Source organism: Haemorhous mexicanus, chromosome 24, assembly GCF_027477595.1.
Source record: "Haemorhous mexicanus isolate bHaeMex1 chromosome 24, bHaeMex1.pri, whole genome shotgun sequence".
NCBI lineage: Eukaryota > Metazoa > Chordata > Aves > Passeriformes > Fringillidae > Haemorhous > Haemorhous mexicanus.
Genome location: NC_082364.1, coordinates 2013420 through 2039892, shown reverse-complemented (window position 1 = coordinate 2039892; position 26473 = coordinate 2013420). Strand labels below are relative to the sequence as shown.

Sequence of the window (26473 nt, the reverse complement as noted above, 5' to 3'; positions counted from 1 at the left end):
AGCCAGCGGCACCGCCGACACCTCCTAGGGCCAGTCCTCATTAGGACGCGCCTGACGAAGGTGATCAGCTGCCCGCACCGGACCGAGAGCAGCCAGAGTGTGTGATCAGCTCACCGTGGTGCGGGGGTTGATGCATGGGGGTTCTTCTTTTGGAGCTAAACGGTATGATTTCGGAGTATTAATAATCAGGGAAAACATTGGGTTAATTTTTTTTGCAGTAGGATGAGTCAAGGAGTAAACCTAGCTTAATTTGAGCTCAGCCCAGGGATGTTCCCCGTGTAGAAGAAGCACTGCTTTGTTGGTAAGGCAGTGCCTAAAGTGATTTGGCATCATCCTCCTGATCCAGATCCTGGAATACCAAGCAGGGATTGGTGTTCCAAGCAGGATCTGGATGGGTCAGGCTCACAAACAAGAGAAAAGCAAGGAGAGGGGTGCGATCACTGCCCCCAGGTATTCACAGACTCGGCCGAGCCTCTCAGGACATGGCATGGAGCGGCCACAAAGATTTTACACGTTTTTATTAATAAAACGGCCGATGGTGCAGAATTGACCCAGAAAAGCGTTTGGCCAGGGCCCTTTGACCACTCCTCGGCCCTGCCTCCGCTGGAAGCAAACCCACGGCGGCAGTGAGCCCGCGGGGCCGCGCCCGGGGCTGGGCTGCAGCCGTGCCCGCGCTCCCTCCCGGGGTGCCCCGGCCTCTCCTCGCTCCGGGCTCGGGGCGGCTCGCAGGGGGCGCGTCAGAACTCCTTAAACCTGCGGGGAGAGAAGCGAGCGCTCAGGCGGGGGTGCTGGGATGGATGGGGGACACTGCGCTGCTGCCGGAGATGGAAAGGGAAAAGAGCTCCGCCGGGAAAGCCCAGCCCCGTCCGCACCACGAGGAGGAGATCCAGCCACTGTTTTGTCTCCGGCCAAAGCTGAAATGTCCCCAAAAATCCTACACCGTTTGTGCCTCTTCTCTGCAAGCCGCTCCAGAGACGCTCCCCAAAGCCCTCAAGACACTGCAGGATTGCCACAAACCGAGCCAGCTGCTTCCCCCAGCAGAAACCAGGCAGTGCTTGGTGCAGACACGGATGCTGTCAACCCCTAGGACAGCTGTCACCCTAACCAGCCCCGGCACAAGAGAGCAGAGCCTGGCAGCCCTCCACCGGCAGGCGGAGAAGGAGATTTGGGCTGCACTTACCGCAGCACGAGGCCCAGACTATTGGTCTTTCACCTGCAAACACAAGACATAAGGGACGAAATGTTCGCAGGGGGTCGGGGTCTGGCAGCCCCAGTGCCAGGGCTGGCTGTGGCCCCTTCCTTTAGATGTCACATGGGGGTGGTGGTGGCAATCAGAGCCAGGGCAGTGCTGATTTGGGGATTATTGATACACTCGCTGCAGTGATTCGCCTACAGATCTGATTAGGCAGCCCTGGCCGTGTGTAATCAAGCTCGGTAGCACAGGTGGGCAAAGCCTACAAATTCAGCTGTTTCAAGTGCATTAATCAATGCCAATCGATTGGGCATCTGGGCCAGTGTCTGCTAGATCAGCCAGAGACAAGGATGCACTGCCCAGACACATCTCCCTCTACCCCCTTCCTCCCACTCCCCCACAGTCTTCCTGGCCATTGCAATTTGATCTTTTGATTCTCAAATCTTGATCTCGGCTCTAAATGATTGGAGCAGTGCCTATTTCTAGGCTGAGCCTGCAAAGTGAAACTCAGAATCAGAATGGATCAGGCTTGTGTTTGTTTGCATTTAATCCTCAGGGCTCAAGTGAAGATACTTACACCGAGCTACTTCCCATCCATCACTGACTCTGTTAGCTGCACACTAGAGCTACAAAGACACAAGGACACTGCGTTTAGCACCCCAAGTGTTTTTTGAGGTGCAGGTGGCTAAAATCCCCCAGGTACTGCCTTGGCTTGAGGTGGAAATGTCTCAGTGGCCACAGGAGCGGGACATGGGGCAGGCGGCCTCGCGATGCCCGCGCGGAGATGCAGCAGTGACAGCAAGGGGTAACAAACATCCTTCTGGAGCAGCACTGACACTGTGCCTGGGCATCCTGGCACCAGGGGCCACTCCGGGGGGGCAGCTACGTACCCTCTCTGCCTCGCCATGGGGCCACACCAGCCACGGGCCTCTTTCACCACCACACGAGCAAGGAGCTGCAAGAGGAAGGGCGGAGGATCGCTGCAAGGCTGGGGGCACTGCAGCCTCCAGCCTCGGCAGGAGCATTCCCACCCCAGCAGATGAATTCTACAGCTGGCTGGGGGCACTGCAGCCTCCAGCCTCGGCAGGAGCATTCCCACCCCAGCAGATCGATTCTGCAGCTCTTCCCAGCAAAGGACATAAGAACTAAACCTGTACAAGGAGGAGGTTGTTGGGAAAAGCCAAGTGAGAGCAGAGGTTTGGAGTCTGTGGGGAATACACTTGTAAAGAATTCTCAAAACTTTCTATCAAGTTTACACAGTCTTGTATATTTGTATGTAAATACTGAGATAAGGTGTGTTGACTTAGGAAGGTTATGGAATGGAGATGACATTGTTGAGAGAGAGATTGAACTAGAAATAAGTTTTAATAAGTTTCAAAATATGGTTTTGTAGGAGGATTAAATATTTTAGAGAATTAGAATTGTGAAAGATGTATTGTAGTAGGACTATGTGGGGAAAAATATTAGTGTTAAAATAATATTGTGTAGTAAAAGTTAATGGGTTGAAAAACACTTATAAGGTATTGTAACTAGGAAATAGGTTAGTTTCTGATGGAATGGTGTTGAGTTTTTTTGAGTCTCACTATTTATTGAGACTGATAATAGAATAAAATCTTCGAAAACATTTCTTAGTTACCCCATCTCTGTAAAAGCTGAGAAAACCAAGAGCCAATAGAGGCCTTTGCAGTTTGCCCTGGATGCCTTCTGAGAACTATCTGTGCCCTCCACCAGTGAGCAGGCAGCAAAAAGGGAGCCTGTGACACCCCGGGCAGGGAAAGGAGTCCTGCAAGGAGACACCTACCAGACAAGCCAGGACATCAGCTGCTATCAGCATGTAAAACACGTTATTCCAGCCCGTGGGAGAGATGAGCCCTGCCAGCAGCGGCCCCAGGGCAGCACCTGTGGGGCACACGAGCCACGTGAGCCCCGTCCCCCCCTGAGAGGGGACAGGACCCCCGGCACCCCCCAGGACACACCAACAGATCCTGTGCCGTCGATGATGGCCGTGACGGTCGAAAGGGCTTTGGCATTTCCTTTGAGAGATTCGTGGGTGCCCTGGAAGGATGGAGAGATAAAAGATAAGGAGCAAAAGCAGCTTTGGGTGCATGCCTGGCATTTCCCAGAGGGAGGCTGATGTCCCGAGCAATTTCCATGTGTCAGACCCAGCCACAGACAGGAATACCAGACTCAAATGCTGCCTGCATCCCCAACAGCAGGCCGGAACTCCCAGGGGATCTGCCACCAAATATTTCCACCCTGCTTGTGCTCAGAGGGAGATGCAGCAAAGCTGAAACACAGTCGTGTGGCCAAGGTGAAAAAGCAACAGGAAAAACCCCTGTGTTTCAGGGAGGGTGAGGAGTGCAGCACCAGGTGTGACATCTCTGCCCTTCTCCACTGGGCTTTGGAGGCATTGGAAAACAAAAGTAAAGTGCAGAAATCCCAGCAAAATCCCTCTTGGAAAGAGGGAACAGCTCTGGGTGTGCAGGGGCAGCGTGGCAGGGTCTGAGGTGCACCTCTTACCAAATCTGCCGACACCGCTGTCGTGATGAGCGCGTAGGGCCCATTGACCAGAGCACCACAGATGATCAGCATCGCTGCAGAGTACCGGGAAGAGATCAAATCCTTAGGGGCAGGGAGCAGCAGGGCATTGGATCCATCATCCCCACCCTGTGTGTGGACTGCTGTCCCACACATCCATCTCCTGTGCATCTCCATTTTCCCATGGAGATCCCACCCAGCAGGCAGTGAACACCCACCCAACACCACCCTCCCCCAGATTCAGCCTGGAGCCTGGCTCAAGAGGAGGAGGAGAGGCCGGTGAATCCTCAGTGTCTGCCATCACCCCTTCAGTGACAGCACCAAGCTGCACCATGGAGCTCCTTACCTACTGATATGCCAATGCCATTCTGACCCACGTGGTTATACAGGAACAGCTGGAAAAGAGACACAAGGTGAACCAGTTATGGCTACTCCAGCTGTTTTACCAAGCGTTTTCCTTGCAGCAGTACCCTGGGAATGGGATGGAGAATGTGGGGACCTGAATTACTGCTCGTGCCAAGCACCAGCTGGGATGGGGGGCTGAGTGCACCCCTGATCTCTGCATCCCACTGGCATGATGAAATACCTGGCAGCTGGCAAACAGAGGTGCTGCCACGATTTATGGCCAGTGAGGCTCTGCCACATCCCACAGCTGCAGCCAGACATAATTTGCCCCAAAGGTGCTCTCGGGGCCGTGGAGGTGACACAGCCCCTCTGCTTCCCAGCATGTGCCAGCTCCTTCAGCAGGAGAGGCTCCCATGCCAGAGCCAGCCAGGACTGGATTACAGCTAATTAGCCATGTTGTGGAAGCAAAGCCAGATGAGCTCTGTGCAGGTGCCTGGGAAGGATTTCCAGGCCAAGTTCCAGTGGAGCATGAGGCCGTTGGCATGGGGACTTTTGGGATGAAAATCAAAGAGACAGAAGCTGGACCGGCTCGGTGGGACCCCCAGGGCTTTGAGCAGAGTTATGGCAGGATGGAAAAACCTACAGGGTATTTTTAGTTGTCAAGGTCTCTGCAATCCCTCCCCAGCCCCTAGAGCTGGACATCCTTCCCAGGAACATCTGGGCACGTGAATCAAGCCCAGCTCTCATCTCAGCCGGGCGCGTGACCAGTTCATCCGGGCGCTTGGGAAGAGGAAGGCAGCTGTGACTCAAAGGAGCCGGAGCAGAGGAAAGCCTCGTGATGGGCTTGGAGCCCGTGTGACAGCTCACCATGGGAGCAGCGACCACCAGCATCACACAGCACGTGGTGGCTCTGCCGCCAGTGTAGTCAGAGATGAGGCCAGCGAAGATCCCCCCTACAAGAAAGAGTCCCAGGTGTCACTCACACCAGCCCAAAGGCAGAGCTTTGCCCTGGCTCAGCCCAAAATCAACGTGATGCTCTTTCATCCCCCATCTTCTGACCAGTATGCCCCCGAGGTTAAACATAATAATATCAGAGTGAAGAGCTTTGATTTATCCCTTCCACTTCCTCCCTGCAGATGGTTTCTCTGCACTTCCATGCCGCTCTGGTCTCTTCCATGCTTGCAAACTGTAGGAAAAGGAGTGCCTGAGCAAGCGAGACCCGAGGAAAGAGGCTGTGATGGTCAGCAAAACAAATGGATGCCAAAATAAAATGGAGGGGCATTTGCTGCCTGCTGAGTGCTGTGAACACTGAATAAACCTCTTGGGGGAAAGAGATGGTGTTGCCTGTGGGGGGGACCAGCCAAGGCTGGTCAAGGCCAGGATTGTCCTTAAATCATCCCAGATCCACCCCCTCCACCCCAGTATGTTGACGAACCTAAAATACCCCCGACATCAAAGAGGGTCGACAGGTCCCCGGCTTCCTTGGCACCGAAATGAGCTGTGGGGGAGAGGAGAGGGGTGAGGAGATGCTTCCCCTGCAAGGCTCGCTCCTGCCTCGCTGTCCCCAAAACTCACCAACATTGACAATGTAGAGGGGCAGCCAGTACAGGAAGGTGTAGCTCACCAGCTTGGCAAAGAGCAGGCACAGGGAGAACTCTACCACACCCTGGGAGGAGAGGAGGGGACATCAGAGGAGCCTTCTTACCCCAGCCTCCTCTGGATGGTGGGTTTTTCCCATCTCCCTGTGGATGCTCTGAGTTACCCTGGCTTTGCTCTTTCCTCCATCCCAGCACTCACAGGTATGCGAAGTGCCCCAAGGAAGCTGATGGCTTCGGGCTCCTCAGCTGGCTCCTTGGGGCTCTTGGAGTGATCCACACTGCTCTGGCCTGAGAGGCTGAGTGGGCCCTCGTTGGAGATGACTGCTTCAGGATCCTTCTCACTGGTGGTCACTCCTCCAGGATCCTCATCAGCGGCCGTCTAAAATCGAGCCGAAAGCAGCAGATGTGGCTCTTGTGGCTGGAGGAGACTGAAACATTGGCTCTGCTGCTGGGGCATGACCCAGAGGATGCTCCCAGTGGAAGAGCAACAACCATCCCCTGTGACAACTGAACATTGCTCTAATTCCTGCCCTTACAACCTGATGACCCAGTTGTTTCACCCAGCCCAGGACAGGCCCCTTGGGAATCGGTGCCACTCACGTGATGCAGAGGTGGATTGCAGTCAACATCCTCAGGATCTGCAGGGAGAAAGAGGAGAGGGACTGTGAGGAGAGCCTGGAGCAACCCCACTCCACCTGCTGTCCCTGCAGCATCTCACAGGGGCTGGGAACCCCCAGGTCTAGGCTGCATCTCTGGGTACTCTCTTCCCCAGTAAAAACCCAAAAGACTCCCCTGATATTTCCTAGAAAGACAGGCTCAGAGGAGTGCCTGGTATGGGGGATGAGCCTGCCTGGACAACCCCAAAAATGCTGAGCATCCCCATGGTGGTCAGATCCACATCCCTGCCAGCCACAGGCTGGAAATAAGTATTTGGGAGTGCCAAAAATGCTTAGAGATGGACAAGGTGGAAAATTGTATACACTACACTGGTTGTCTGCTGCCCCAGATGACAACACTCACACTCCACGAGGAAGAAGAAGCAGATGATGCCCACGACGGTGATGATGATGCCAGGCACAACAAAGGACAGGCCCCAGGCAGAGGAAACCCAGGCACCGGCGATGAGCGACCCTAAGATGTTGCCAACGGAGGTGTGCGAGTTCCAGATGCCCATGATCAAACCTCTCCTGGTGGGGACACAGCCGGGTCAGTGGCCCTGGGGTGGCTGCCAGGGTCAACAGGGACCAGGACTGGCATGAGACACGTAGGAGGAAAACTCACTTTCCTTTGCCAAACCAGTTTCCAACGCATGCCACGACAGCAGGCCAGCCTGTAGTCTGCACCAGCCCATTGCAGACCTGCAAGAGATGGGAGCATCACCCAGCAAGCACCGACCACAGCCACAGAGCCCTGCACTGCTTTGGGCAACTGGGCTCGAAAATAGCCACCCCTACCCAAAGTGCTAAGAAAACATTTGGTTTGTTTGGCTTTTTCCCTGCTGGGGCAATCCTGGGGCCGTTTGCATGGCTGCCATGGCTGAGCTGGGAGTGGCTGGTGTTGCCAAACCAGCTGCCCGCGCCGCTCGGAGCCGGGCACGCCCGGCGGTTTCGACGCCCACACAGCCAGGTTTTGTGGGGAGAGGAAACGCTCAGGGCTGCCCTGCTGAGAAACGGGGCCGCCCTGAAGGCCACTGAAAATCTGGGATGAGGCCACGGTGGTAAAGCCTGGGCATCCTCCAGCGCAACCCACCTGCACGACGATGAAGTACCAGAGGACGTGGATGTCCCAGAAGTAGCCGAGGCCGAAGAGGGCGGTGAAGAGCCCGCTCAGCACCATTCCCCCCGACAGGTAATAGCGCAGGGGGAGGCGCTCCCCAAAAATGCCGCTGCAGAGAGAGGGGAGAGCACAACAGGAGCTGTCACGGGTGATGCCAGCAATGGGCATCATCACACCGAGCCAGTACCTGAATCCTGAGCGGATCCCTGGCTGCTTTCCCGTGAGCACGACCCCATCCCCATGGAAAACAGCTTCTGCCAGACTGGTGCAAACTGGTGAGTGAAGGAAAAGGCCCTGGGTACCTGATAAACATGCCGATGGCATAGGCCACCAGGAAGGCATTATCCAGCGCCCCAAAAAGTTCCTTGTAGTTGTCCCCATCTGGAAAACAAATATTAGGGTCACCTCAGCCTGGCCCCCATCTTGTGTCCCCTCCTCGTGGCTGTTGCCTTGGTCTTGTCCCCCATTCCCAAAAGCCTGGTCCCCATGGAGGCTTCTGGGGGCATGGCCAGGTGCCATGAGCACTGGGACCTGCTCCTGTCCTGGACTTCCCCACCCGCTGCTGCCCTTTGGCCCAGGGACATGGGACAGATCTTCATCACTTAATTACCTCCGGAGGCCTAATGAGCAGCTGGCTCCCTGACAAACCCTGGCCACGACCTGGTGTTAGGGAATGGGGGGAGCCCAATTCAGCTGCCACAAGTGTGTTTTGGGGTGCCTGGAGGGGCTCAGCCTTACCAAAGGGCGCCCAGCTGCACCATGTGGTGCTGTTGGAGTCATTGTGGGGGTTCGGGCCCAAGGCTGAGCAGTTGGGGTGCAGCTGGCTCTGCAGGGAGAGAGAGAGGGTGAAACAAAGTGCTGTCAGCACCCCCCTCCCCAGGTGCCCTCTCCAGGTTCCCTGTGCCCACGGCAGTGGTGAGGCTGGAGCTCACCTTGACGATGCTGATGGGTTTTCGGGAGAGGTGGTAGCTGGCATAGGAGAGGAAGGTCAGCACCAGAGTCAGTCCCCGATAGCTGGGGAAGGAAGGAAGTAGAGAGGTCAGGGTCTGAGGGACTGGGGACTCTTCTACTGGATTGGTGACCTGAACCAGCACAGCTGAGCTGGTCAGGAAGTGAGCAGACCCCCCCAAAAAAGCCCAGGATGTGGCTTAAAAAGATCAGCTGAGTTTCGTGGGGAACATCAAGCAGTGTTTCCATCTCCTCAAGCAGTTACATCCCACCGAAACACAGCGTGAGCAAGTGCCTTCCTGGTGTCATGAGTGGAAACTGTGCTGATTCATCATCACTCCCAGGGTTAATCAAAGATAAGCTGGAAAAAAAAAGCAGGGGGCAATACCAACTCCCCTTCCTCCACCAAAAAGCCATTTCATCCCCTTTGCTTGGATTAAACACAGGGAAAGGGGGAGTCTGAGCTCAGGAAATGGGGATGCTGCACCCATCAAAGCTAACAGATAAAGCCTGGAGAATCCCAAGTAGGATCTAGCACTCTCTGGAGCAAGATGAGTATCTCTGAAGGAGCTATCCTGCCTTCAGGATGGGTTTTATGGCAGCACAGAGGATGCAAGTAGTCAGGGGCAGCTGCAGCACACAGACATGTCACGGGGTTGCTCCAAGTTTAGAAAAGAAACAACCTTTCCTTGGGTGGTTTTGGCCCATCCTGCTCCTCTTTGCAGTTTCACTTCTCCCTGGAGCTGCAGCAGTGATGGGTGTCCTGCAAATCCAGGGCAACTCCCTGTGCTGTGGTGCCGGCTCCAAAGCTGCACTGTGGCTGAGAAACTGCTGCTTCCCACCCCAAAAAATGAATAAACCGCCCAAAATCACTGCTAGTGGCTGCAGGGCTGATCCAAGAGGAGCAGAGAGGCCACGGTAGGGAAGGGGACGATAAAGTTCACATGCAGCGCCCCCCTGGGCCAGACACTTGGGTGTCGGGTTTTTTCTTTTTACCCTTCGTGTTCTGGCAGGGAAAATTCCAGCAGATGGAAAAGCAGGGGGATATCTGGGCACGGGCTTCCAAAAAAATCCAACTATTACTTGAAATTAAATGGGCAGCAGTCCCATCACCTCGTCAAAAGAGAAGGCAGCAGGCGAGGTCTCTGTTTAGGCCACATCCCACTTTATTTTGAGTGTGAGGGCCTGAGACATCTGGACTGGCAGGTCCTGCTGCCCTTCTCGAGGTCCCCCCCTCCCAGGGCGAGTCCCAAGCCCTGGGCTGCAGTCGGTGGGGCTGATCCCATCTGGGTCCAGTGCCTGAGGGCGATGATGGGCCCTGGGGCAGTGGCCTCTCATCCATGTCCCCAGCCCAGGTCTCACCCCTGTCCCGGGTCAGTCCCCAGACAAGGGGTCTCCAGCCTGGCGCTGGTCCCGGGGCTGGCCCCATGCTGGTGCCGGTCCGCTGGTCCGGGCCAGCCTCCATCCCAGTGCCAGTCCCTCTGCCCAGGGCCAGGCTCTATCCCGGTTCCACTTCCAGCGGCTGCCAGTCCCCAGTGGAACGACACCCCCTGCTCCCCAGCCCCGGGCTGATCCCTGCGCCCGTTCTGGTCCCCATCCTGGTGTTGGCTCCAATGGCCAGGGACAGTCTCTATTCCAGTGCTGGTCCGCGAAAGAGTGAGCCCCGTTCCAGAGAACGTCCCCATCCCGGTGCAGACACCCTCCCTGCCTGATGTCAGCCCCTATCCCGGTTCGTCTCGATCCCGGTGACAGTCCCAACCCCGGTGCCGGTCCCTATGTCCAGGACCAGCCCTGATCCCTATGAACAGAGCCAGTCCCGATCCCGGCGCCGGTCCCTCTATCCAGAACCGGTCCCGATATCCGGAGCCAGTCCCGCTCCCGGTCCCGCTCCCCTTCCCGCTCACCGGCTGTCCCGGGGGAGGGCGCGGAGCAGGCGGACCCCGGGGGCGAGCGCTGCCCTCATGGCGGGCGGCGGCGGCGGCACTCGGGCACCCCCGGCTCCTTTTCACCGCCCCCGGGGCCGCCGCTCCCGCCCCGCCGGCCCCGGTCCCGCCCCGGCCCTGCCTGGGCACGGCCCCGGTTCCTCGGCCGCCAGGGGTGAACCGGGCTGTCCTCGCTCCCTCTAAAACAAATATCGCCTTCCAGCCCGGCTGGAACGAGGGAACGGGCGCGCTGGGCAGTGGGAGGCGGCACAGCCGCGAAGGCACCGAGCAGCCCTTTTCATATGCCCCGGGGCTCCGTGAGCTTGCCCCGATGCTGTACTTTCCAGCAGAAAAAAAACTGGATTTAACTTTTCCACTCCCATTCCAGCAACCCCCGAACAGGCTTCACTGCCCTGATGGTGACTGAGCTACCCCAGACATGGTTTGGAGTTATTGCCAGGGATGTCGGGAGTCCTTCTCTCCTCCCACCCCCTTTCAAAGTATCCCATTTATCTCGCTAGGGGCAGATTGAGCGTGAGGAGCAACAACAGCTGTATTTATTCCTTTAACTAAGCCGCGGATCAGCCCACAGCCCCTTTGGGGATCACTCCAGAGAGGTAGGAACAGGGGTCCCCAGGGCCTGAGTGAGTTCCTTGGGGACATGCCAAGGAACTGCTTGTCCTCAGCTACCCTAGAGCCGCAATCAGCTACAAGAAACCCATTTACAGCTTTAGCCCTTTGCTTCCTTGTCCCCTCACAGGACAGATCCTGCCCTTTCCAAACCCACTCCAACACCCTGAATTAGGGCTGCAGTGCTGACGCAAGCAGCTGTTAATAAACAGCATTAGCCACGACAGATCCCTCAGTGAATGATTCTGCAGGGGGAACCGAGGAGCACTCCCTGGCTCTGTGCCTCTGTGCCACCTCTGGACCGGAGGTGGGTTTGCTTTGTGCCCAATGGGATGGGAACAGGGACAAGAAATGATCCGGCACGCTCGGCCACCCATCCTTCCTGCCGTGGTTAATATTGGAGAGGGCAGCCAGCAAGGAGTAAATATTAATGACAGGGTATGGAGTAACCTCTGCCCAGCGCCACGTTACCTCAGCACAGGCAGTTCTTGGAAAACCCATCTTGCTCTAGTCACTCCTGCAAAGGCCTGAAAATTTTTTTACTAGAAAAATGCTCCTTCCTTTCAGGAGTAAAGTAGAAGTTATGGGAGCATGGGTCAGGTACAAAGCCATGTGGGTGCTTCTGGAAGAGAGGTCCTCACACAGAAAAGGAGGGAACAATATATACCTGGCTCTGGAAGGTGATCCAAGTGGCAAGGGCTGGCAGAGCCCTAGGAAAAGGGAGAGAAGGGAGCAGGGAAAGGTTAGGAATCCTCCCCTAAGAGATAGTGACCCCAGCACCTCATTTCCTTTCACACTTCAAATGACACAAACAATCTTTAAAAGCAGTTTATTCCACAATAATGATCAGTCGATAAGCGTATGTTGTCAATAGTCAGCCACTGGAATGCACGTGCCTGCCATAAACCAACCCCACAGAGCAATTGCTTCCTTCACCTCGACCATCGCCCCGGCCAGCTGCACCCCTGGGGCACAGTGGGAGAGGCACAGCACAAACCAGGAGGGCAAAGGTGACGCCGTCCTGGCAGCTGGCATGGAGGGGCAGGCAGGACACGGCACAGCCCCACTCCCTGCTCACCCCAGCTGCTGGCACACGGAGCTCCTCGGTCACAGGCGCTTCCCCGAGTCCTGCAGAGAGCGCGGGGCTGCATGGGCACAGGAGGAGATCACCGAGTGCAGCGCCTGGCTGTAGGCTGAGCAGGACAGGGACACAAACACTATCAGGGCATGGGAGTTGCACTTATGGCCTGAACCTGGGCTTGGCTCTAGCCTTTCACCAGAGCAGAGAGACAACGATTGGGGTTTAAGGTAAATCAACATGCCTGTAGTTTTCCACAGCCCCATTTGCACACTCTGCACACTCCTGAACATAAATCAGTACACAAGCCAATGATTATTTTATGAACCCAAACGTTTCTATTTTCCCTCCCAGATAACTCCCAGTTGCCCAGTCAGGTATTTTCCCAAACTGTGCTCAAGGTCAGAGCACTCCATCACCTAAAGAAGGCCATTTCCAGACCTTTGTGCATCCTCCTGGCAGAGGAGCATTTAAGGCAGAGGGCTCTGTGTCCCTAATGAGATGCTTTGCAGCATTTTCCTCATGGCCCTGTCACAGCTGTGTAATTTAACAATTGTAGGGGCTGGTGCCTTGCTGAGGATGCCACTACACCCCCTAAGGGACAGAGGCTGGGTCAAGCAGCAAAGCCCCTGACTTGCCCTCTCCAGAGCATATTTGGAGGAGCATCTCTGCACAGCAGCCCACAAGCATGGAAACACCTATCCTGGTTTGATTTCTCCCTGTATAATCAGGCCCAGGTCTCCTCTCTGAAAGCAGGAGCTCCTACCTTTGTGATTTTTGTAGAAGATGCAGTTATTGGCACAGGTATCCGGGTGGGAATCCCAGAAATCAGACCCACAGGAACACAGTGGGGGCAAGTCAATGTTGCAGAGTTTGACTTTCTCCCTCATCTGGGCTCTCAGAGCTTCAACATACCTGCAAGGGATCAAACATTCACCTCTGGCAGTGGCACCTGGCTCTGCATGAGGAGCACAGACTGCCTGTACCTCATGTGCTCCTTAGCCCGCTGCTGTTTGTCCCTCACTCTCCTCTCCTCCAGCTGGAGCTGGGCCAGGGCTTCCCAGGTTCCCTCTCCTGGGGAGGGCTCTCTCTGCTCAGCCATGTCTCTCATCCTCTGCTCCTCTGCCCGGCGCTGATTCTCCTTCTGCCTCTTAATCCTGCAGGAACACACATGCTCAGAGAAGGAGCTTCCCATCCCCACCTCCATTCCTGGCTGTGAGGTCAGGGCACAGCAATCTGGGTGATGCTGCTGCTTTCAAAGGCAAAAGTAATTATGCACTAATTACAGCATTAAATATAAACAAATACATTGGCTTTAAACATAGAATGGTCAAAAAAGCTTCCTGAGCCTCCAGTCTTCCCCCCATATGGCAACACCAGCCTGTGAATGCTTTCCTGCCCTCAAATTCTTCTTCCTGCCTGCCTGTTTTCTCACCATCCTGAATTTCCTCTTCCAGCTCCCTCCTGCATCACATCCACAAGTGCTCCTGCCACATACAGTTCCCCAAAGCTGCACTTCTGTCCTTAAACAAAGCAGGTAGGCTGGGCTCTTTAATACCCCCCAGAAAAGACCAAAAGCTTGGCTTCCCAGCTTCCCCACTTCCCATTGTTTCTGACTATGAGGCAGCTTGGATCCTTCTGTAAGCACCTTCCAGGACAGGGAAGCATGACAAGGCTGGGTACAGCAGAGACATTCCAAGGATCCCACCTTTATTCCAAAACAGGCTTTAAAATGTACTTCTAACCAAGTTTTCCTCTATTTCCTCAGTCTCCCTTGCACCTACGTGGCCCTCCAGCCCTTTAGTGGGACCTGTGTTGTGTAATTTCCACCAAACACAACACACATTCTCCTGACAAGCAGCAATTGCAAAGCACAAAGACTTTACACCAAAGTGTCTGATAATTTATACCCAAATGCAGCAATGTGTCCCAGGCCACTCCTTGCCAGGGGGCATTAAAACAAAAATCAAGGCTGGGAAGAAGTCAGGACAAGACATTTCAGACCTTACTTCATGTAGGGGGTCAAATCTTTGCATCCAGAAAGAAAGTGCTTAAGGTGACCTTCTCCGGTTGAGTTATAAAATTGGAAATGTTTTTAAATGAAATGTACAAACTTAAGTACAGCACAATAAATCCAGTCTAGGCCAAGGCCAGCTCAGGGCTTTATACCCTTGTAATTACAAACCCAGTTCCCCTCTGCACACACTTCAAGGGAAAAAATCATAATAAAAAGGTATTGCCCTAACTAGGAATCCCTGGGGCCTTGCCAGCACTCACAGGGTAGGACAAGCACTCCCAAGCACCACTGGAATGTCAGGATGTGGCTCAAGGAGCACTGCTTTAGACTGGCAGCTTTTCCCAAAAAATGCCCATGAAATCCTGCCCTGTGGTGCCTGTCCCACTCCCCCAAAGCCTGATCACAGAGGAGCCAGGATGGTCAGATTTAGGTCAACTCATTCAAAGAAAAGCCAGGGAAAAAAACAAAAATTTTGCTGTGAATTTGCAGAGCTTCTTAGTGAAGCACTTCATGGGAGAAGCTGAGAAAACTCCACCACAGCCAATACTTTTATACAGATAGGTAGTGTCAACTCTGGAACAAATGCCTGTAAAATATTTTATTACACTGTGTAAGTTTTTATGGCTGTGAGGGTGAAGGGTCTGATATTAAAAATGCCAGAGATGTCACAGCTTAGCACAACGATATAACCTCACCCCAAAGTTTCTAAAAACAGGCTTAGGTTCCCAGAGTCATGGTTTGGGAAGCTGCACCCCTCCCAGCCCCATATTTGGCTCCCAATTCCTAAACAACTGCACAGGGACTTCAAAACTAGATAGAGAAGTGCTAAAGGACCCAACACGGCCCAAGGGTGTGTGAATCCCACCCCGGGGAGGGGGGTTACACATCAGTGCCGGGTTTACACCAGACAAACTCACAAGACTTTTCCAACCTTCTGAAGGACCCTGATGGAGGAGGTGACCCCACCACGTGCACGGACTCACTGGGCAACTCTCTGCTGCCTCTCCTGCTGCCGCCGGTGCTGCCGCGCTCGCTCCCGCTCCAGGGCCATGCAGAGGCGCCGGCGCCGCAGGAACTCGCTCTGCCGCTTCGGAGAACAAGAGAAGGACATTTGGGAAGGATGCCTGGGATAAATATCCAGTGGTATCAGTGCTCAGCTTGACTGCTGGAAGATGGAACCTTGCTCCTTCCCCAAAAGACCCTCAATATCTGAGAGCACGTGACGAAGCACTGGGAAGCTGGAGAGATGGCACCAAGGTAGGAAAGACCAAGTGATCTCAAAGCATTGGAGAGCTCTGCACCAGCATCCCTCCACTGACCCTGCTCGTGGATGGCAGCTCTGCCACCTGGCAAATCCCTCAACTCTCACTTTGCTGAGGGGAAAAGAGCCAATTCCAACTTCAGCCTGCTTGAATTTGGAGCCATCTGGACAATGGTGCTCCCCTGCAGTGCACTGGAACCCTGTATCTCCTCCAAAAGATCAAAGTATGACACCAAGCTGGATTCTCTACATGCAGGAGAACCACTAAGGTGGCAAAACCATTGCTGAGACAAATCCAGGGGCCCTGCAGGGAAGAACTTCCATATGGATACTGAGGGTTTAGTGTCTGGGCTTTGGCTGATCCCACTGATGCAGCAAGGGCAGGGAAACCTCCTGGCTAAAAGCTCACATCAAAAGCCCTCCTGCTGTGGGTACAGAGATAGTTTGAGCTCCATGACTCCCAAAAGTTTAATGCACAGATTCTTCCTCATGAATGCCAAAAACCTTTGGGCTGAGCTTGTCCACCTCATTTGGTGGAGAGCCCAGCACAGCTGGAGATAAAGGAGGAAGAGAAGAGATCACCAGGCTGCCACTGAAGAAAACCGGATGGAAAAAACCCAGGCAGAGGAAAGTGCAGCAAAACCAGTTATCTTGGATGGATCAGAGCCAAGGAGATTAAAAGCAAGAGGAAAGGGAAGAGAACAGCAGAGTTAGGAGGAGCAGCATGAGAAGCCCCAGCTGTTATCACACTGGTGAGAAACCACAACCATATTTGGGATCAGTTGGTTTGAAAACACTTGTAAGAAACAAAAACCATGCAAATTGTTCATCATTTTACACTGTAAACTGCAAGGAAGGTGACAAAAGGAGAGAGAAATGTTCCTCTTCATGGCAGGAGGAAGCAGGAAAATAAAAGTCACTGGCTTTAAGTATCCAAGAGAAACATCATCATTCTGTATCATTCTGAGATTAGCATGAGCCAAACTGTCCAAACTGTCCAGGACACAGGCTGTAAACCCTCACAGTGAAATCATCCACTTGGCCTGCAGGCTGAGCTTGGGGCTATTCCCAAAAGCAAAGAAACCTTTATATTACAGCCTTGTATTTAAACAAGATAAAGTTGGCTTTGTTCTTTCTTTCTTTCTTCTTTTTTTTTAAGCATTTTTGGCAGCTTCTTGAGCTCCTTGCAACTACAGCAAGCACCCCATGGTTTTGCCAGGCAGCATGAAAGGATCCTGTTTCTCCTTCAAATTTCTGGTGTTACTGAGATACCAGATTTTGTAGGAGGAGTAGGGAACAGTTCCACTTAGTCACAACAGATTTTAAAAAATAACATGGTAGCTTTGCCCAAGACCTGAGACCAAAAGCTGACAAACTAAAGCCAGTAGGGGTTTCATACATCAAAGCTCCTCTGAGGTTTCTTATTAGAGCCAGCAGCATTCCTAACACCCAATCTCTTTCAAACAAAACCACAAGGGGCTTGGCTCCCCTGGACAGACCTGCTTCCTGGTTTCCTCTTGGTCAACACCAGCCCAGAGTTTGAGGGGAGGTTGGCATTCACTGTGTGGCCTCCCAGGGGGCCCAGGCAGGCTCGAGTCCTTCAACCCACCACAGACCTGAGACAATGGAAGGGAGCAGCATCAGCATCACCACAGCTCTTTCTCATCTTCCCCCAGCAAAATGCTCTTCACTGGAGGCAGGGCCTCTGTGTGATCCCTCCAGACCTCAATGGGATGACCCACCTTGGAATGGGCTTTATCTGGGGTCCAGGCTGGCCATGAACAGGAGAAATGTGCCACATCTCCATATAGGAGTCTGAGCACCAAAGCTTTGTCAAAACACCTCTAAACATATCCTTGGAGGAGGGTTCTGGTTTACTTTAAACATGGATGCACATCTCCCCATCCCAAACTTCTATTATGAATTACGTGAAGTGCAAAAAAAAAAAAACTAAATGTGAGAGGAATTCTACAGCCAACATCTCCCAAAACCTCAGTGTAAACCTCAGCATAAACTTCTGCTGTGTCCCTATCTGCCCAGCCAGCATTTCTGCTCCAAGCTGGACTAATCCCCAGCCAAGGCTGGGCACACACTGCCACAGCCATAAAGCCTTTGCCAACCACCCCAGGTAATCAGGATGAACCATTTCCACCCCCCCAAATGCTCAAAAACAGCTGCCTGAAAACAAAAGAGGAAGGATAAATACATCAAGCCCTCCTCAACCCCTCCTAGGGCAGGGCCTGCCACCCCCCGAGCACCGGGACAGCCACAGCCATCCCCTTCACCTGATACAAAGCTTTGGGGTTGGGTTTTTGTTTTTGTTTGATTTTTGTGTTTTTGTTTTGGGGTTTTTTTGGTTTTTTGTTGTTGTTGTTGTTTTTGTTTTGGGTTTTTTGGTGGGTTTTTTGTTTTGTTGGGTTTTTTTTTTTTTTGTTTGTTTTTTGGGGTTTTTTTGGGGGGGGTTTCCTCCTCTTTTCAAGGTCTATGACTGATCTCTTTTGATCTCTTCCACCCTCTGGTCTTTCGAGCATGGCTCTGGGTAGGATGTGACTGCATGCCCTGGTTTCAGCTTTCACCTGGGCAGCTGCCAAGTGGCATCACAAGCAGGCAGGAATCCAAGGCCATGAAAGCAGGGAATGGCAGTGCTGACCTCACTGAGCTCCAGTACTGCTCCTGAGCCTGCTTTGAGGATGGTGGGCTGAAGAGTTAAGCAGGCCTGAGGGAGCAAATGCTCTACTCCAAGAGCACCCTCTTCCAGACACCAAAATAAATCGATGATCCAAACCACTTAAGACCAACTTTGCATGAGTCTTACTTTTTCAAGCTCAATTTTGAGGTAGAAGCCATCGTCCTGCCCAGTGCCATGTGCAGCTGTGCCCTGCTCCAGCAGCTCAGCAGGCAGATCGTGGTGTCCTGCCAGCAGCAGCTCCTCACTCTCCTCCATGGGCACTGCAGCTGCTGGGCAAGGGTCTGGTTCCTGGAGAAGGGAGGACATGGGTGTAAACATGGAATTGAAATCTGGTTGGTGCCAAGGGAAAACTGAACACCCTTGGAGCAGCTTTATCACAAGGAGGCTGTGCATGCTGTCACTTGGATGTGATCTGGCAGCACCATGTGCTCAGCAGCACCACAGGCCACCAGAGCTGGGAAACAGGAATGTAGCAGGGTGACTGTGACTGTGCCCTCCCCAAGTGCAGAGCAGTGGGACAGACGTGGGGTGAAGGGAAGGCAAGGCAGAAACCTCTCCAGGCACTGTTTCACAGTGGCAAGGAGCTGGAATCTCTGAGTGACACTGAGTACGGAGTACACTCCTTCAGATGGGAAGTGGGCAGGCTCCCCAGTGGCAATCCACAATATTTTGAGAGGCAGCAGATTGTTTCCTACAAAATAAAGAATTAAAATGCCAGAAGCAAGCTTGAAGCCAGGATAATATTTTTTTCCCTTGCTTTCTTATTTCCTCCAGCATGGTGGGAAGGGAAGTGCAGGACTGCTGACAGAGGGAAAGGATGGATCAGTAGGAGAACAGGTGATGCCAAGAATTCCTTGATATGGCCCTGCTGCTGTTTGGGAAGGACAGAGAATAGCCTGGAATTATTTGATGGGCACAACAGGAATTACTCCATCAACCTCATTATGACAGAAACATGTCAGAATAGCTGCTTTGGTAAGGATAAGGCAACAGAGGGGAAGGGTCGTTGCTTTGGATGTTTCTCAGGAGCACTGAAGGCAGAAAGCCATGAAACTGTGGAAAAACAACACCAGCTTGGTGGAATGAGACACCAAGGGAAAAGAATTTGGGTGCTGCAATGCTGGGGAGCTACAGCTGTCCATCAAAGCCTGAAGGCAAAGACTCAGTAACAGGATGAGCTGGAACACTGGACAGGTCATTTCCAGGCAATTACCACTCCAGTATCTGCTTGGGAAAGCAGGCAATTAACTCCTTGGATGCTTTTAGCCTGAAGAGAAATCTTGGGGGGAGAGAAAGAGCAGCAATCTTAGGAACCTGGATTATTATCACAGGGAATGCAACACTTTACAGGGAGAAAGGAAAATGAAGAAGAAAATTGCAGAAAACAAGACTGAGGGGAAAAAAACCATTTCGGCCAAAGACTTGTTTTGAGTTAGCAATAGCAGGGAGAAAAATGCTGGGACTATTATTGGGAAGAAAAAGTCAGGTTATTCCTAAAGCTGAGGTTTTTAAGGAGGATAGACCTCCCCTAGGCCAGGAACAGCAGCTAAGGTGCAAACAGCTCCCTGAAATCTATGGAGGTCCAGATTATCAGCAAAGGCCACAAGGAGTGTCTTTCTTTATTTAAAGGGGAGGAAAAGGAAATACCAAATAGAAGATTTTAGCCTCAAGAGTTTAACTGTGACTTTTGAAAAAACAAGAGGAAATCACCTTGCAAACTATCTGTAAACCACAAGAAAACAAGATAAGCAGCAACCAGCATAAATTTGTCAAGAGTCAGGCCAGGATAAGCTGAATGTCTCCTACAATAGAAGGAAGAGGCCTCGGGCAAACAGCAGCAGAAGACTCTGGGGTTCAGCTGAGCTCTTGACGTGGCCTAATTCAACACTGGGGTAAAGCAAAATCTGTCAGATGGAAGTCTGATGTGGGATGCACAAAACTGATTAAAAACATGGCCCAGATTTGGTCTCAGGAGTTCACTACACAGAAATAGGGTAAGAACTAGGTGGGCTCTGCTCTTTGGTTTCATTATCAGCCTGGATGAAGGAAGAAAGAAGCATCTTGATTAAGCTACTGACTCCACTTGCCTTGTATAAGTATTGGGTGAAAAACCCTTGGGATAAAACCAAAGAAATGGGCTGGAATACAAAGCACAGGGAAAACCAGGGAGCACAAAAGCAGAGGCAGCACTACCAAGGGGGGTCAGGTCCATGGGTATGTCTGTGGCAGCCTTTTGCACCTGACGAGAAGATGCTGCACTCCTGCCAGGCTGGGAACATGCCAAACCTTCATACAGGGAGAGATTTAGATTAATATGGAAGCTTTTTTTTCTCCTCATATATTATGGAGTAATAAAACAGAGCACTGCAATAAATCAATATATTCCTCCCAGAATAAATCAAGGAAGCTGTTAAACTTCCTTATGTAGATTAACTGTAGGTGCAGTGAGGCTGGGATGGGAGGATGGTCCCAAACCCCTCCCAGTGTTTCTCACTGCTGTGGATGACTTGCCCAGGGCTCCCATGGATCTCCTGTAACTCTCTGGCTCACCTGGGCAGTGGCTTTATTATTTATATGAGGTCATAAATCAACTTATCCTGCTGAATGCATTAGAAGCTCAAACAAGAAGGATGTTTGCTGTTGGAAACAGGTAACAAGGTTTTTGAGACCATAATTATTGTGTTTCTCTGAGTCCTATTTGCAGAGCTGACAGACTTCATCAGAAATCCAAGAGTACAAAGAAGAGCCAGAGCAGCCCTTCTATGAAGGGTAGTTTCTAGATAATCAGCAAACATCTACTTCACCTTTGGTGAACCTGAAAAAGAGAAGGGAATGAAGATTTACAGGATGGGCAGGAAACTGGCTCCAGAGGCAGTAAGTCAAAACATCAGGCTGGGTTGCTCCTGGTGTTCTCCAAAGTACATCAGTTCAAGAAAGGTCTTGGCATAGAGACCGGGAAAACAGCTACAACACAAAAGTGATCTTGAGAACTGAAGGAGCAAAAGCAGGATGAAATTTAGCAGAACAAAATGTGGGACTGACCTCCTTCCATGCACTGCTTTGAGGAAAGCAGCTGCATGCCAACCATTCTCTACCAGAAGCCAGTCCCGGGTGAGGAAAAACCCTTCAGATCTTTGCCACCCACACAAACCAAGTAATTGATGCAATGGAAAGAGTTGTTGAGGTTCGAAGAAATAAAGGCACCTGAAGGGAGGGCTGGTCATCACATTCCTCCCAGACACCCAGATCACAATCTCAGCCTTTAAAAGTCTACTTGGCATTCTTGAGTTCATCTCAGAGATGTTTTCACACACTTTATCCTGCTGCCTTCTCTGAAATGGGTTACCCACAAGGTGCATCAGGAAAGCACAATTTATTTCATTCCTGCTGGAGAAAGTTCCTGAATTATGTTTTGGATTTGCTATTTAGAGCCAAACCTTCAGCAGTTTACAAGGTGATTTCTCTGCCCTCGGCCCAGCCAGCCATCCTCACCTCCTGCCTCCAGGCACCCGAGGACACGTGGGACAGGATCCTGCGGGACGCCAGCCTGCGCCGCACCTGCTGCACAGCCCTGCTGAGCTGAGCCAGAGGAGAGGCAAAGGAAACACAGCACAAGTTCAGCTGCATGGAGACATCTCCCAGTCAGTCTGCTCCAGCCAAGGAGCTCCATCAAGGCAGCACGACCCAACACACAATCAGGGTCTTTCAGAGCTGCCCCAAGGTACCGAAATTCTGATCCAGGCAACTCAGCTGCTCCCAAAATGTGTTGCTGAGATGCCAGATCCCAAATTTTTTTGCTTGGTATCCAGCCAGAAGTGATTTTCCGCCCCAAGGTACTTCAACTGGAACACATCCCATGGTGCTCCAGCTGGAATAACTCCAGCTCCTAGGCGAGCACACAGGCTTTCTAAACCACCAAATGCATCATAAACATCACTATTAAAAAAAAAAAAAAAAAAAAAAAAAAAAAAAAAAAAAAAGCTTGAACAGTCCTGAAGGCAGTTTTTCCCAGATTTTGGGCTGCACGAGACAAGCTGCAATGAGGTGGCACCACCTAGTGCCACCTTTGCGCCAGGACACGGCTGGGAGAACACCGTGCCGGCCAGCACCCAGACCAGTTCAGCCACAGCATCTGGGCCGAGCCACCCAGCTGGATGCTCTGAGGAGCACCACAACGTTCAGCGTGACAGTGTGAGCTAACGTTTCATTCAATAGCTAAACCCAAATACTGGGGATGTGCTGCAGAAGAAAAAAAGAAAACATGGCCCGTTCCCCATTTCAAACCCTGAGGATCCAAAATGCCGAAGCAGCGACGGAAGCGCAGGAGGGGCAGGGCTCACCTCGGCAGCTTGCTGCTGGAAAGGCTCCCCATGCTCCTCTTCTGGCTGGGCTGGGCCAGAGCCAGCACTGGGTGCACGGATGATGGGAGCAGGGAAGCTCTGGAATAGGCATGTGTTCTTCCAGGGGGTCGAGTACTGCACAGCAGCACAGCTCTCCCTCTCCGCCTGCCAGGAAAAAGCCACAGGGATCTCCAACCATGACCCAGCAAGATGTCAACCATGGTGACATTTCACCACCCTTGGGTGAAATTTCTTGGGAGGGAGGTTTTGGCTCTCCATGCTGAGAATACAAAGAAGCATCAGGTTCTTTGAGGCTGAGGGTATTTGCGGGCTTCCCGCTTGGAGCTGGCAGAGCTACATGAGGACATCCCTAGCCAGCCATGGAAACAGCCCAAACACCCCAAGGGTGCCCAAAGCTGGTGACATGTCAGTGCATTCTCTTTTCTGCCACAGTCAGATCCTGGCAAGCCTCCCCAGTACTTGTTTGAGAATAGAAAGAATTAAATATATTCACAAGATAATCCAAAACAAGCCCATGGGGGAAAAGGGAATGTGGAGACAGAGTGAAAGTGGTGTTTGAAAACTACTTGGCTGCTCTGGAAAAGGGATCGGAAAAGAAACAGCAGAAAAACTGCTTTGCTTCAAAGGCAGCCAGGACACATCCACAGCATTCCCAACTCCTGCCTGGCTGTTTTTTAACTCCAGGCAATTCCACAGAGAGCTTCAGAACTCTGTTCTGCTGTTGCCTGAGGGAGCCAGTAACCTTTCCCTGGGGAGGCTTCAAAGCACTTCCAGAACCAACCAAAGTGTCACACTGACCCAGCCTTGGGCACTGTTTGCCACCACAGGGTCTGGAACCTCAGATTTTCTTTTTTTCTCATTAGCACCTTGACTTAAGGTTTTAACCTAAGCTCCAGTGTTTGGGTTTTTGCCAATTTATGTTGGGTTTGGAGGAGTTTCTCCTGACAGAGCCTCACTTACTGCTTCATAGGCCTTCTGCAGCTCCAGCCTGCGGCGCAGCCTGGCCTGCCGGTTCACCCGCTGCCTCACCTCGCCCTGGAATCTCCTCAGGCTGGCTGCCTTCTTCCGCTGCTGCTCCTTCAGCTCCTCTTCCACCCGGGATGCTGAAGCCTGGGTGAGGTGGAAGCAGATTTCACCAGGGTTTTGCTAAACTGCAGCATTAGATCAGCCTGTGTCCCTGGAATCCCTTCCCCCCCCACCCCGGAATGACCAGGCAGACAAGCAGCACCCAGAACAAACTTCATGTTTTGTTTCAAAATATGTGGAATAACAGCTTGGACAATATCTGTTATTATGGGCCAGATTCAGTCTGACTAGCGATACAGAGCACGCACACCTCTGCCTTTGCCTCTCTGCAACACACAGGGAAGGAAAGAAAAAGGAGACCCTTGGAGCAGCTCCCAGCTCCTGCTCCCATTAAAGGATGCTCAACTATCCAAAGCCTGGATCCAAAAGGAACAGGCCAGCCCCTCACCCTGGAGATGTTCTGCAAGGCTGGAAGCACACCAGGGAAGCAGTTCACAGAGCACAGCACTGCTTCAGAACATCTTTACCATCTGAAGTGAAAGATTAAGAGCAATGACCTGAAAAACCCAAAAATCCCATTTTGTTTTCTTTGCAATTCTGCCAAGCAACACCACCATGGCTTAAATTAAAACAGCACTGCTCTCTTGGCTGCCAACACAGCAAGAGCAACCAGAGAGTGAAGGGATGGAGGAAAGGGGTGAGGCTCAAGATGAACTTGGAACAGCAGGGTCAGCACAGCCCAACAAAACTCCAAGATGGGGAGAAATCCACACTGTTAGGGATGAAACCAAGACAGTGCTCCAGGAAACAGCCCAGTGCCAGCTAACCCACTGCCCAGCTCAGCAGCAACTCTGATGCATGAGGCATTACTATGGAGTAATTAAGTGCATTAAATAAGCTCAGATAACCCTGGGCAGCTTCATTCACCTCCAGAAGCCTCACATGGGGAGCCCCAGGAGCATCCAGGCCCCCTGGAGCTGTCAGGAAAAGATCAGCTCCCCCAGAAGTTCCATAATGCCAAGATGGAAGTCCTGTGGAATATGGAGATGACTGATTTCCATAAATTATCTCAGCCTTTCAGGATTTAAATTACAATATAGAAATAAATCATCTCAGAAGGGCAGGAGCTTCTATAATGTTCAGACATTAATTACAGGGGACTGAACTCATCATCCAATATTTAATGCACTTTTAGTCCTCTTAGAATAACCCTTAAAACAGAAATCCCTGAGATAAGCATCCATGAAGATTTCCTTATGTGTTTCTAACAGGGTACAGCAGAGATTGGCTCCAGACCCTGAAACACTCAGCTGAATTTTAACTTTTCTTTTAAATCAGCAACACAGAATAAAATCTCGACTCCCTGACATCCTTAATGGATGAGTGGGAAAGCGAGAAGCAGCACTGGCTGGGTTCCCCACCTGACTGATGTTTAAAACTGATGCATTGCTCCTCAAAAAACACAGTTTATTGGAGGGGGATCCACTCAGAGAGATGCTGAGGGCTTGTGCAAAGGGGAGGCCAGACTACATGGACATCACAGCAGCTTCTGACCCTGCTAAATCACATTAAAACAAATTATTATTTTTAGGAGCCATATTCCTGGCTGCCCTCAGGCTGTGAAAAAGATCCCTTTTGGCTCTGGCCCCGCTGGGGGTTTTAGGGGCACACTGAAGGGTTCAAGCCCCGGCAGACGGTGCCCTCGGTGCACTCACAAAGGCCGGGCTCTGCTGCCCGGGCGCGCTCTCCACCCAGACGCCCACGGCAGCCCCGCTCTGGTTCCTCTCGGCCAGCAGCCGCCACTGCGGCCTCCCCGCGGGCTGCCCGGGCCCCCGGCGCGGCTCCTTCGAGGGCAGCACCATCCCGGCACCGCCGCGGGCCCGGCCCTGGGGACGGGAGCAGAGCTCAGGGTGTGTTCCCGGCAGCCCAACCCGCACCTGCCCCACCTCCTCCCGCAGCTCCGAGCCGGGACCCCCAGCCCATGGGGGCTGAAAGCTCCTCTGCCCCATCACTGCACCCCCTTCCCTCCTCTCCCCATTCCTCCCGCAGTTACCCAGCCCCACGGCACCCCACCTCCAGCTCCCCCTTCCCCCGAGGTTCGCTCTCCAACCTCCCGGTACCCGCACTCCACCGCCCCCCATCCCGACCAGCCGCTCCCCAAGCACCTCCTCACCCGCTACGTACCCTCACCCGCCCCTGGGCACTGCCCCACGGCCTAGGGCCCATCCCCCCCAAATCCCCCACACGCCTCCAGAGGTCTCTGCACCTTCACTCCCCTCAATCCCCCGCCCCGAGCCCGCCGGAGCCCCTCAGGCCACACCAACCGCCACTTCCGCCGCCACCGGAGCTTTGAATCCTGGCGCCACTTCCGCCGCAAGGCCACGCCCCAGAGAGTCCCGGCCACGCCCTGGCCACGCCCCGGTAGTCCCGGACACGCCTAGCTTGCCTCCTGGTCACGCCCCCAGAAGTCCCGGTCACGCCCCGATCTCGCCTCGGGCACGCCCCCAGGAGTAACGACCACGCCCACAAACATCCAGGCCACGCCCATCCCCACCCCGCCACGCCTCAAGCCCCGCCCCTCCGCCATAGCCAACCGCAGGCCGCCCCCAGCTCCAGCCCCAGCCCCAGCCCCAGGCCCTGCCCCAGCCCCTGCCCCAGCCCCAGCCCCAGCCCCAGCCCCAGCCCCAGCCCCAGCCCCAGCCCCTGCCCCTGCCCCAGCCCCAGCCCCAGCCCCTCACGGTTCTGAGGCCCCGGTTCGAGTCCCGCCTCTGGAGGAAAGGGGGTGGAGGAACGGTGTCTGCCTCAGAGCATCCCCGAATCTGCCCCCTGAGCATCCCTGGAACACCCCACATACAGCATCTCCGTGCAAGTCGCTCCCAAATATCCTTACAGCATCCCTGACCCCCTCCACGTACCCCCTTACAACATCTCCTCACAGCATCCCCCCAAAGGGCCCCCAAAGCACCTCCCCACAGCGTGACCCCAAAGCAGCTGCCTCATGAGCCTGCCTCCCTTAATGTCTCCCCAAAACTCCCTCAAAGCCTCTTTAACCCCCCCTGTACCATCTCCCCATAAGGCGTCTCCCCCAAAGC

General features: G+C 53.1%; 2 protein-coding genes across 4 annotated transcripts; both read right to left on the bottom strand.

Moving 5' to 3' along the window:
• Positions 1–501: 501 nt before the first annotated feature.
• SLC37A2 (solute carrier family 37 member 2) lies at positions 502–10462 on the bottom strand. Of its 3 annotated transcripts, XM_059867327.1 has the most exons (20): positions 10302–10462; positions 8382–8463; positions 8188–8275; positions 7752–7830; positions 7423–7558; positions 6955–7031; positions 6694–6860; positions 6274–6311; positions 5873–6052; positions 5651–5741; positions 5511–5573; positions 4943–5028; positions 4077–4125; positions 3713–3786; positions 3169–3247; positions 2994–3091; positions 2083–2147; positions 1770–1818; positions 1181–1213; positions 502–753 (listed from the first exon to the last, which is right to left on the bottom strand). In XM_059867327.1, exons 1-18 carry the CDS (start codon positions 10358–10360, stop codon positions 1776–1778), a joined length of 1554 nt encoding a protein of 517 aa, XP_059723310.1. In that variant the 5' UTR covers positions 10361–10462; the 3' UTR covers positions 502–753; positions 1181–1213; positions 1770–1775. The 3 variants fall into 3 exon arrangements, with proteins under 3 accessions (XP_059723310.1, XP_059723312.1, XP_059723311.1); XM_059867329.1 differs by lacking the exon at positions 1770–1818; XM_059867328.1 differs by lacking the exons at positions 1181–1213; positions 1770–1818.
• A 1300-nt stretch (positions 10463–11762) lies between these two features.
• Positions 11763–25794, bottom strand: CCDC15 (coiled-coil domain containing 15). Its single transcript, XM_059867330.1, has 11 exons — positions 25648–25794; positions 25097–25267; positions 23316–23465; positions 22335–22499; positions 21487–21573; positions 18121–18282; positions 16805–16921; positions 15028–15131; positions 13014–13184; positions 12794–12942; positions 11763–12142 (listed from the first exon to the last, which is right to left on the bottom strand). Exons 2-11 carry the CDS (start codon positions 25241–25243, stop codon positions 12057–12059), a joined length of 1338 nt encoding a protein of 445 aa, XP_059723313.1. The 5' UTR covers positions 25244–25267; positions 25648–25794; the 3' UTR covers positions 11763–12056.
• Positions 25795–26473: the final 679 nt, after the last annotated feature.

Excerpts from the sequence above, each read along its gene's own strand:
- CCDC15 (XM_059867330.1), bottom strand. The coding sequence starts at position 25,243 with ATGGTGCTGCCCTCGAAGGAGCCGCGCCGGGGGCCCGGGCAGCCCGCG. Across the intron at positions 21,574-22,334 it reads TCCAGCAGCAAGCTGCCGAG|CTCAGCAGGGCTGTGCAGCA; the intron begins GTGAGCCCTGCC and ends CCTCTGGCTCAG. Across the intron at positions 12,143-12,793 it reads CTTCTACAAAAATCACAAAG|CCTACAGCCAGGCGCTGCAC; the intron begins GTAGGAGCTCCT and ends TGTCCTGCTCAG.
- SLC37A2 (XM_059867327.1), bottom strand. The coding sequence starts at position 10,360 with ATGAGGGCAGCGCTCGCCCCCGGGGTCCGCCTGCTCCGCGCCCTCCCC. Across the intron at positions 8,276-8,381 it reads AACCCATCAGCATCGTCAAG|AGCCAGCTGCACCCCAACTG; the intron begins GTGAGCTCCAGC and ends CTCTCCCTGCAG. Across the intron at positions 5,574-5,650 it reads CCTCTACATTGTCAATGTTG|CTCATTTCGGTGCCAAGGAA; the intron begins GTGAGTTTTGGG and ends TCTCCCCCACAG.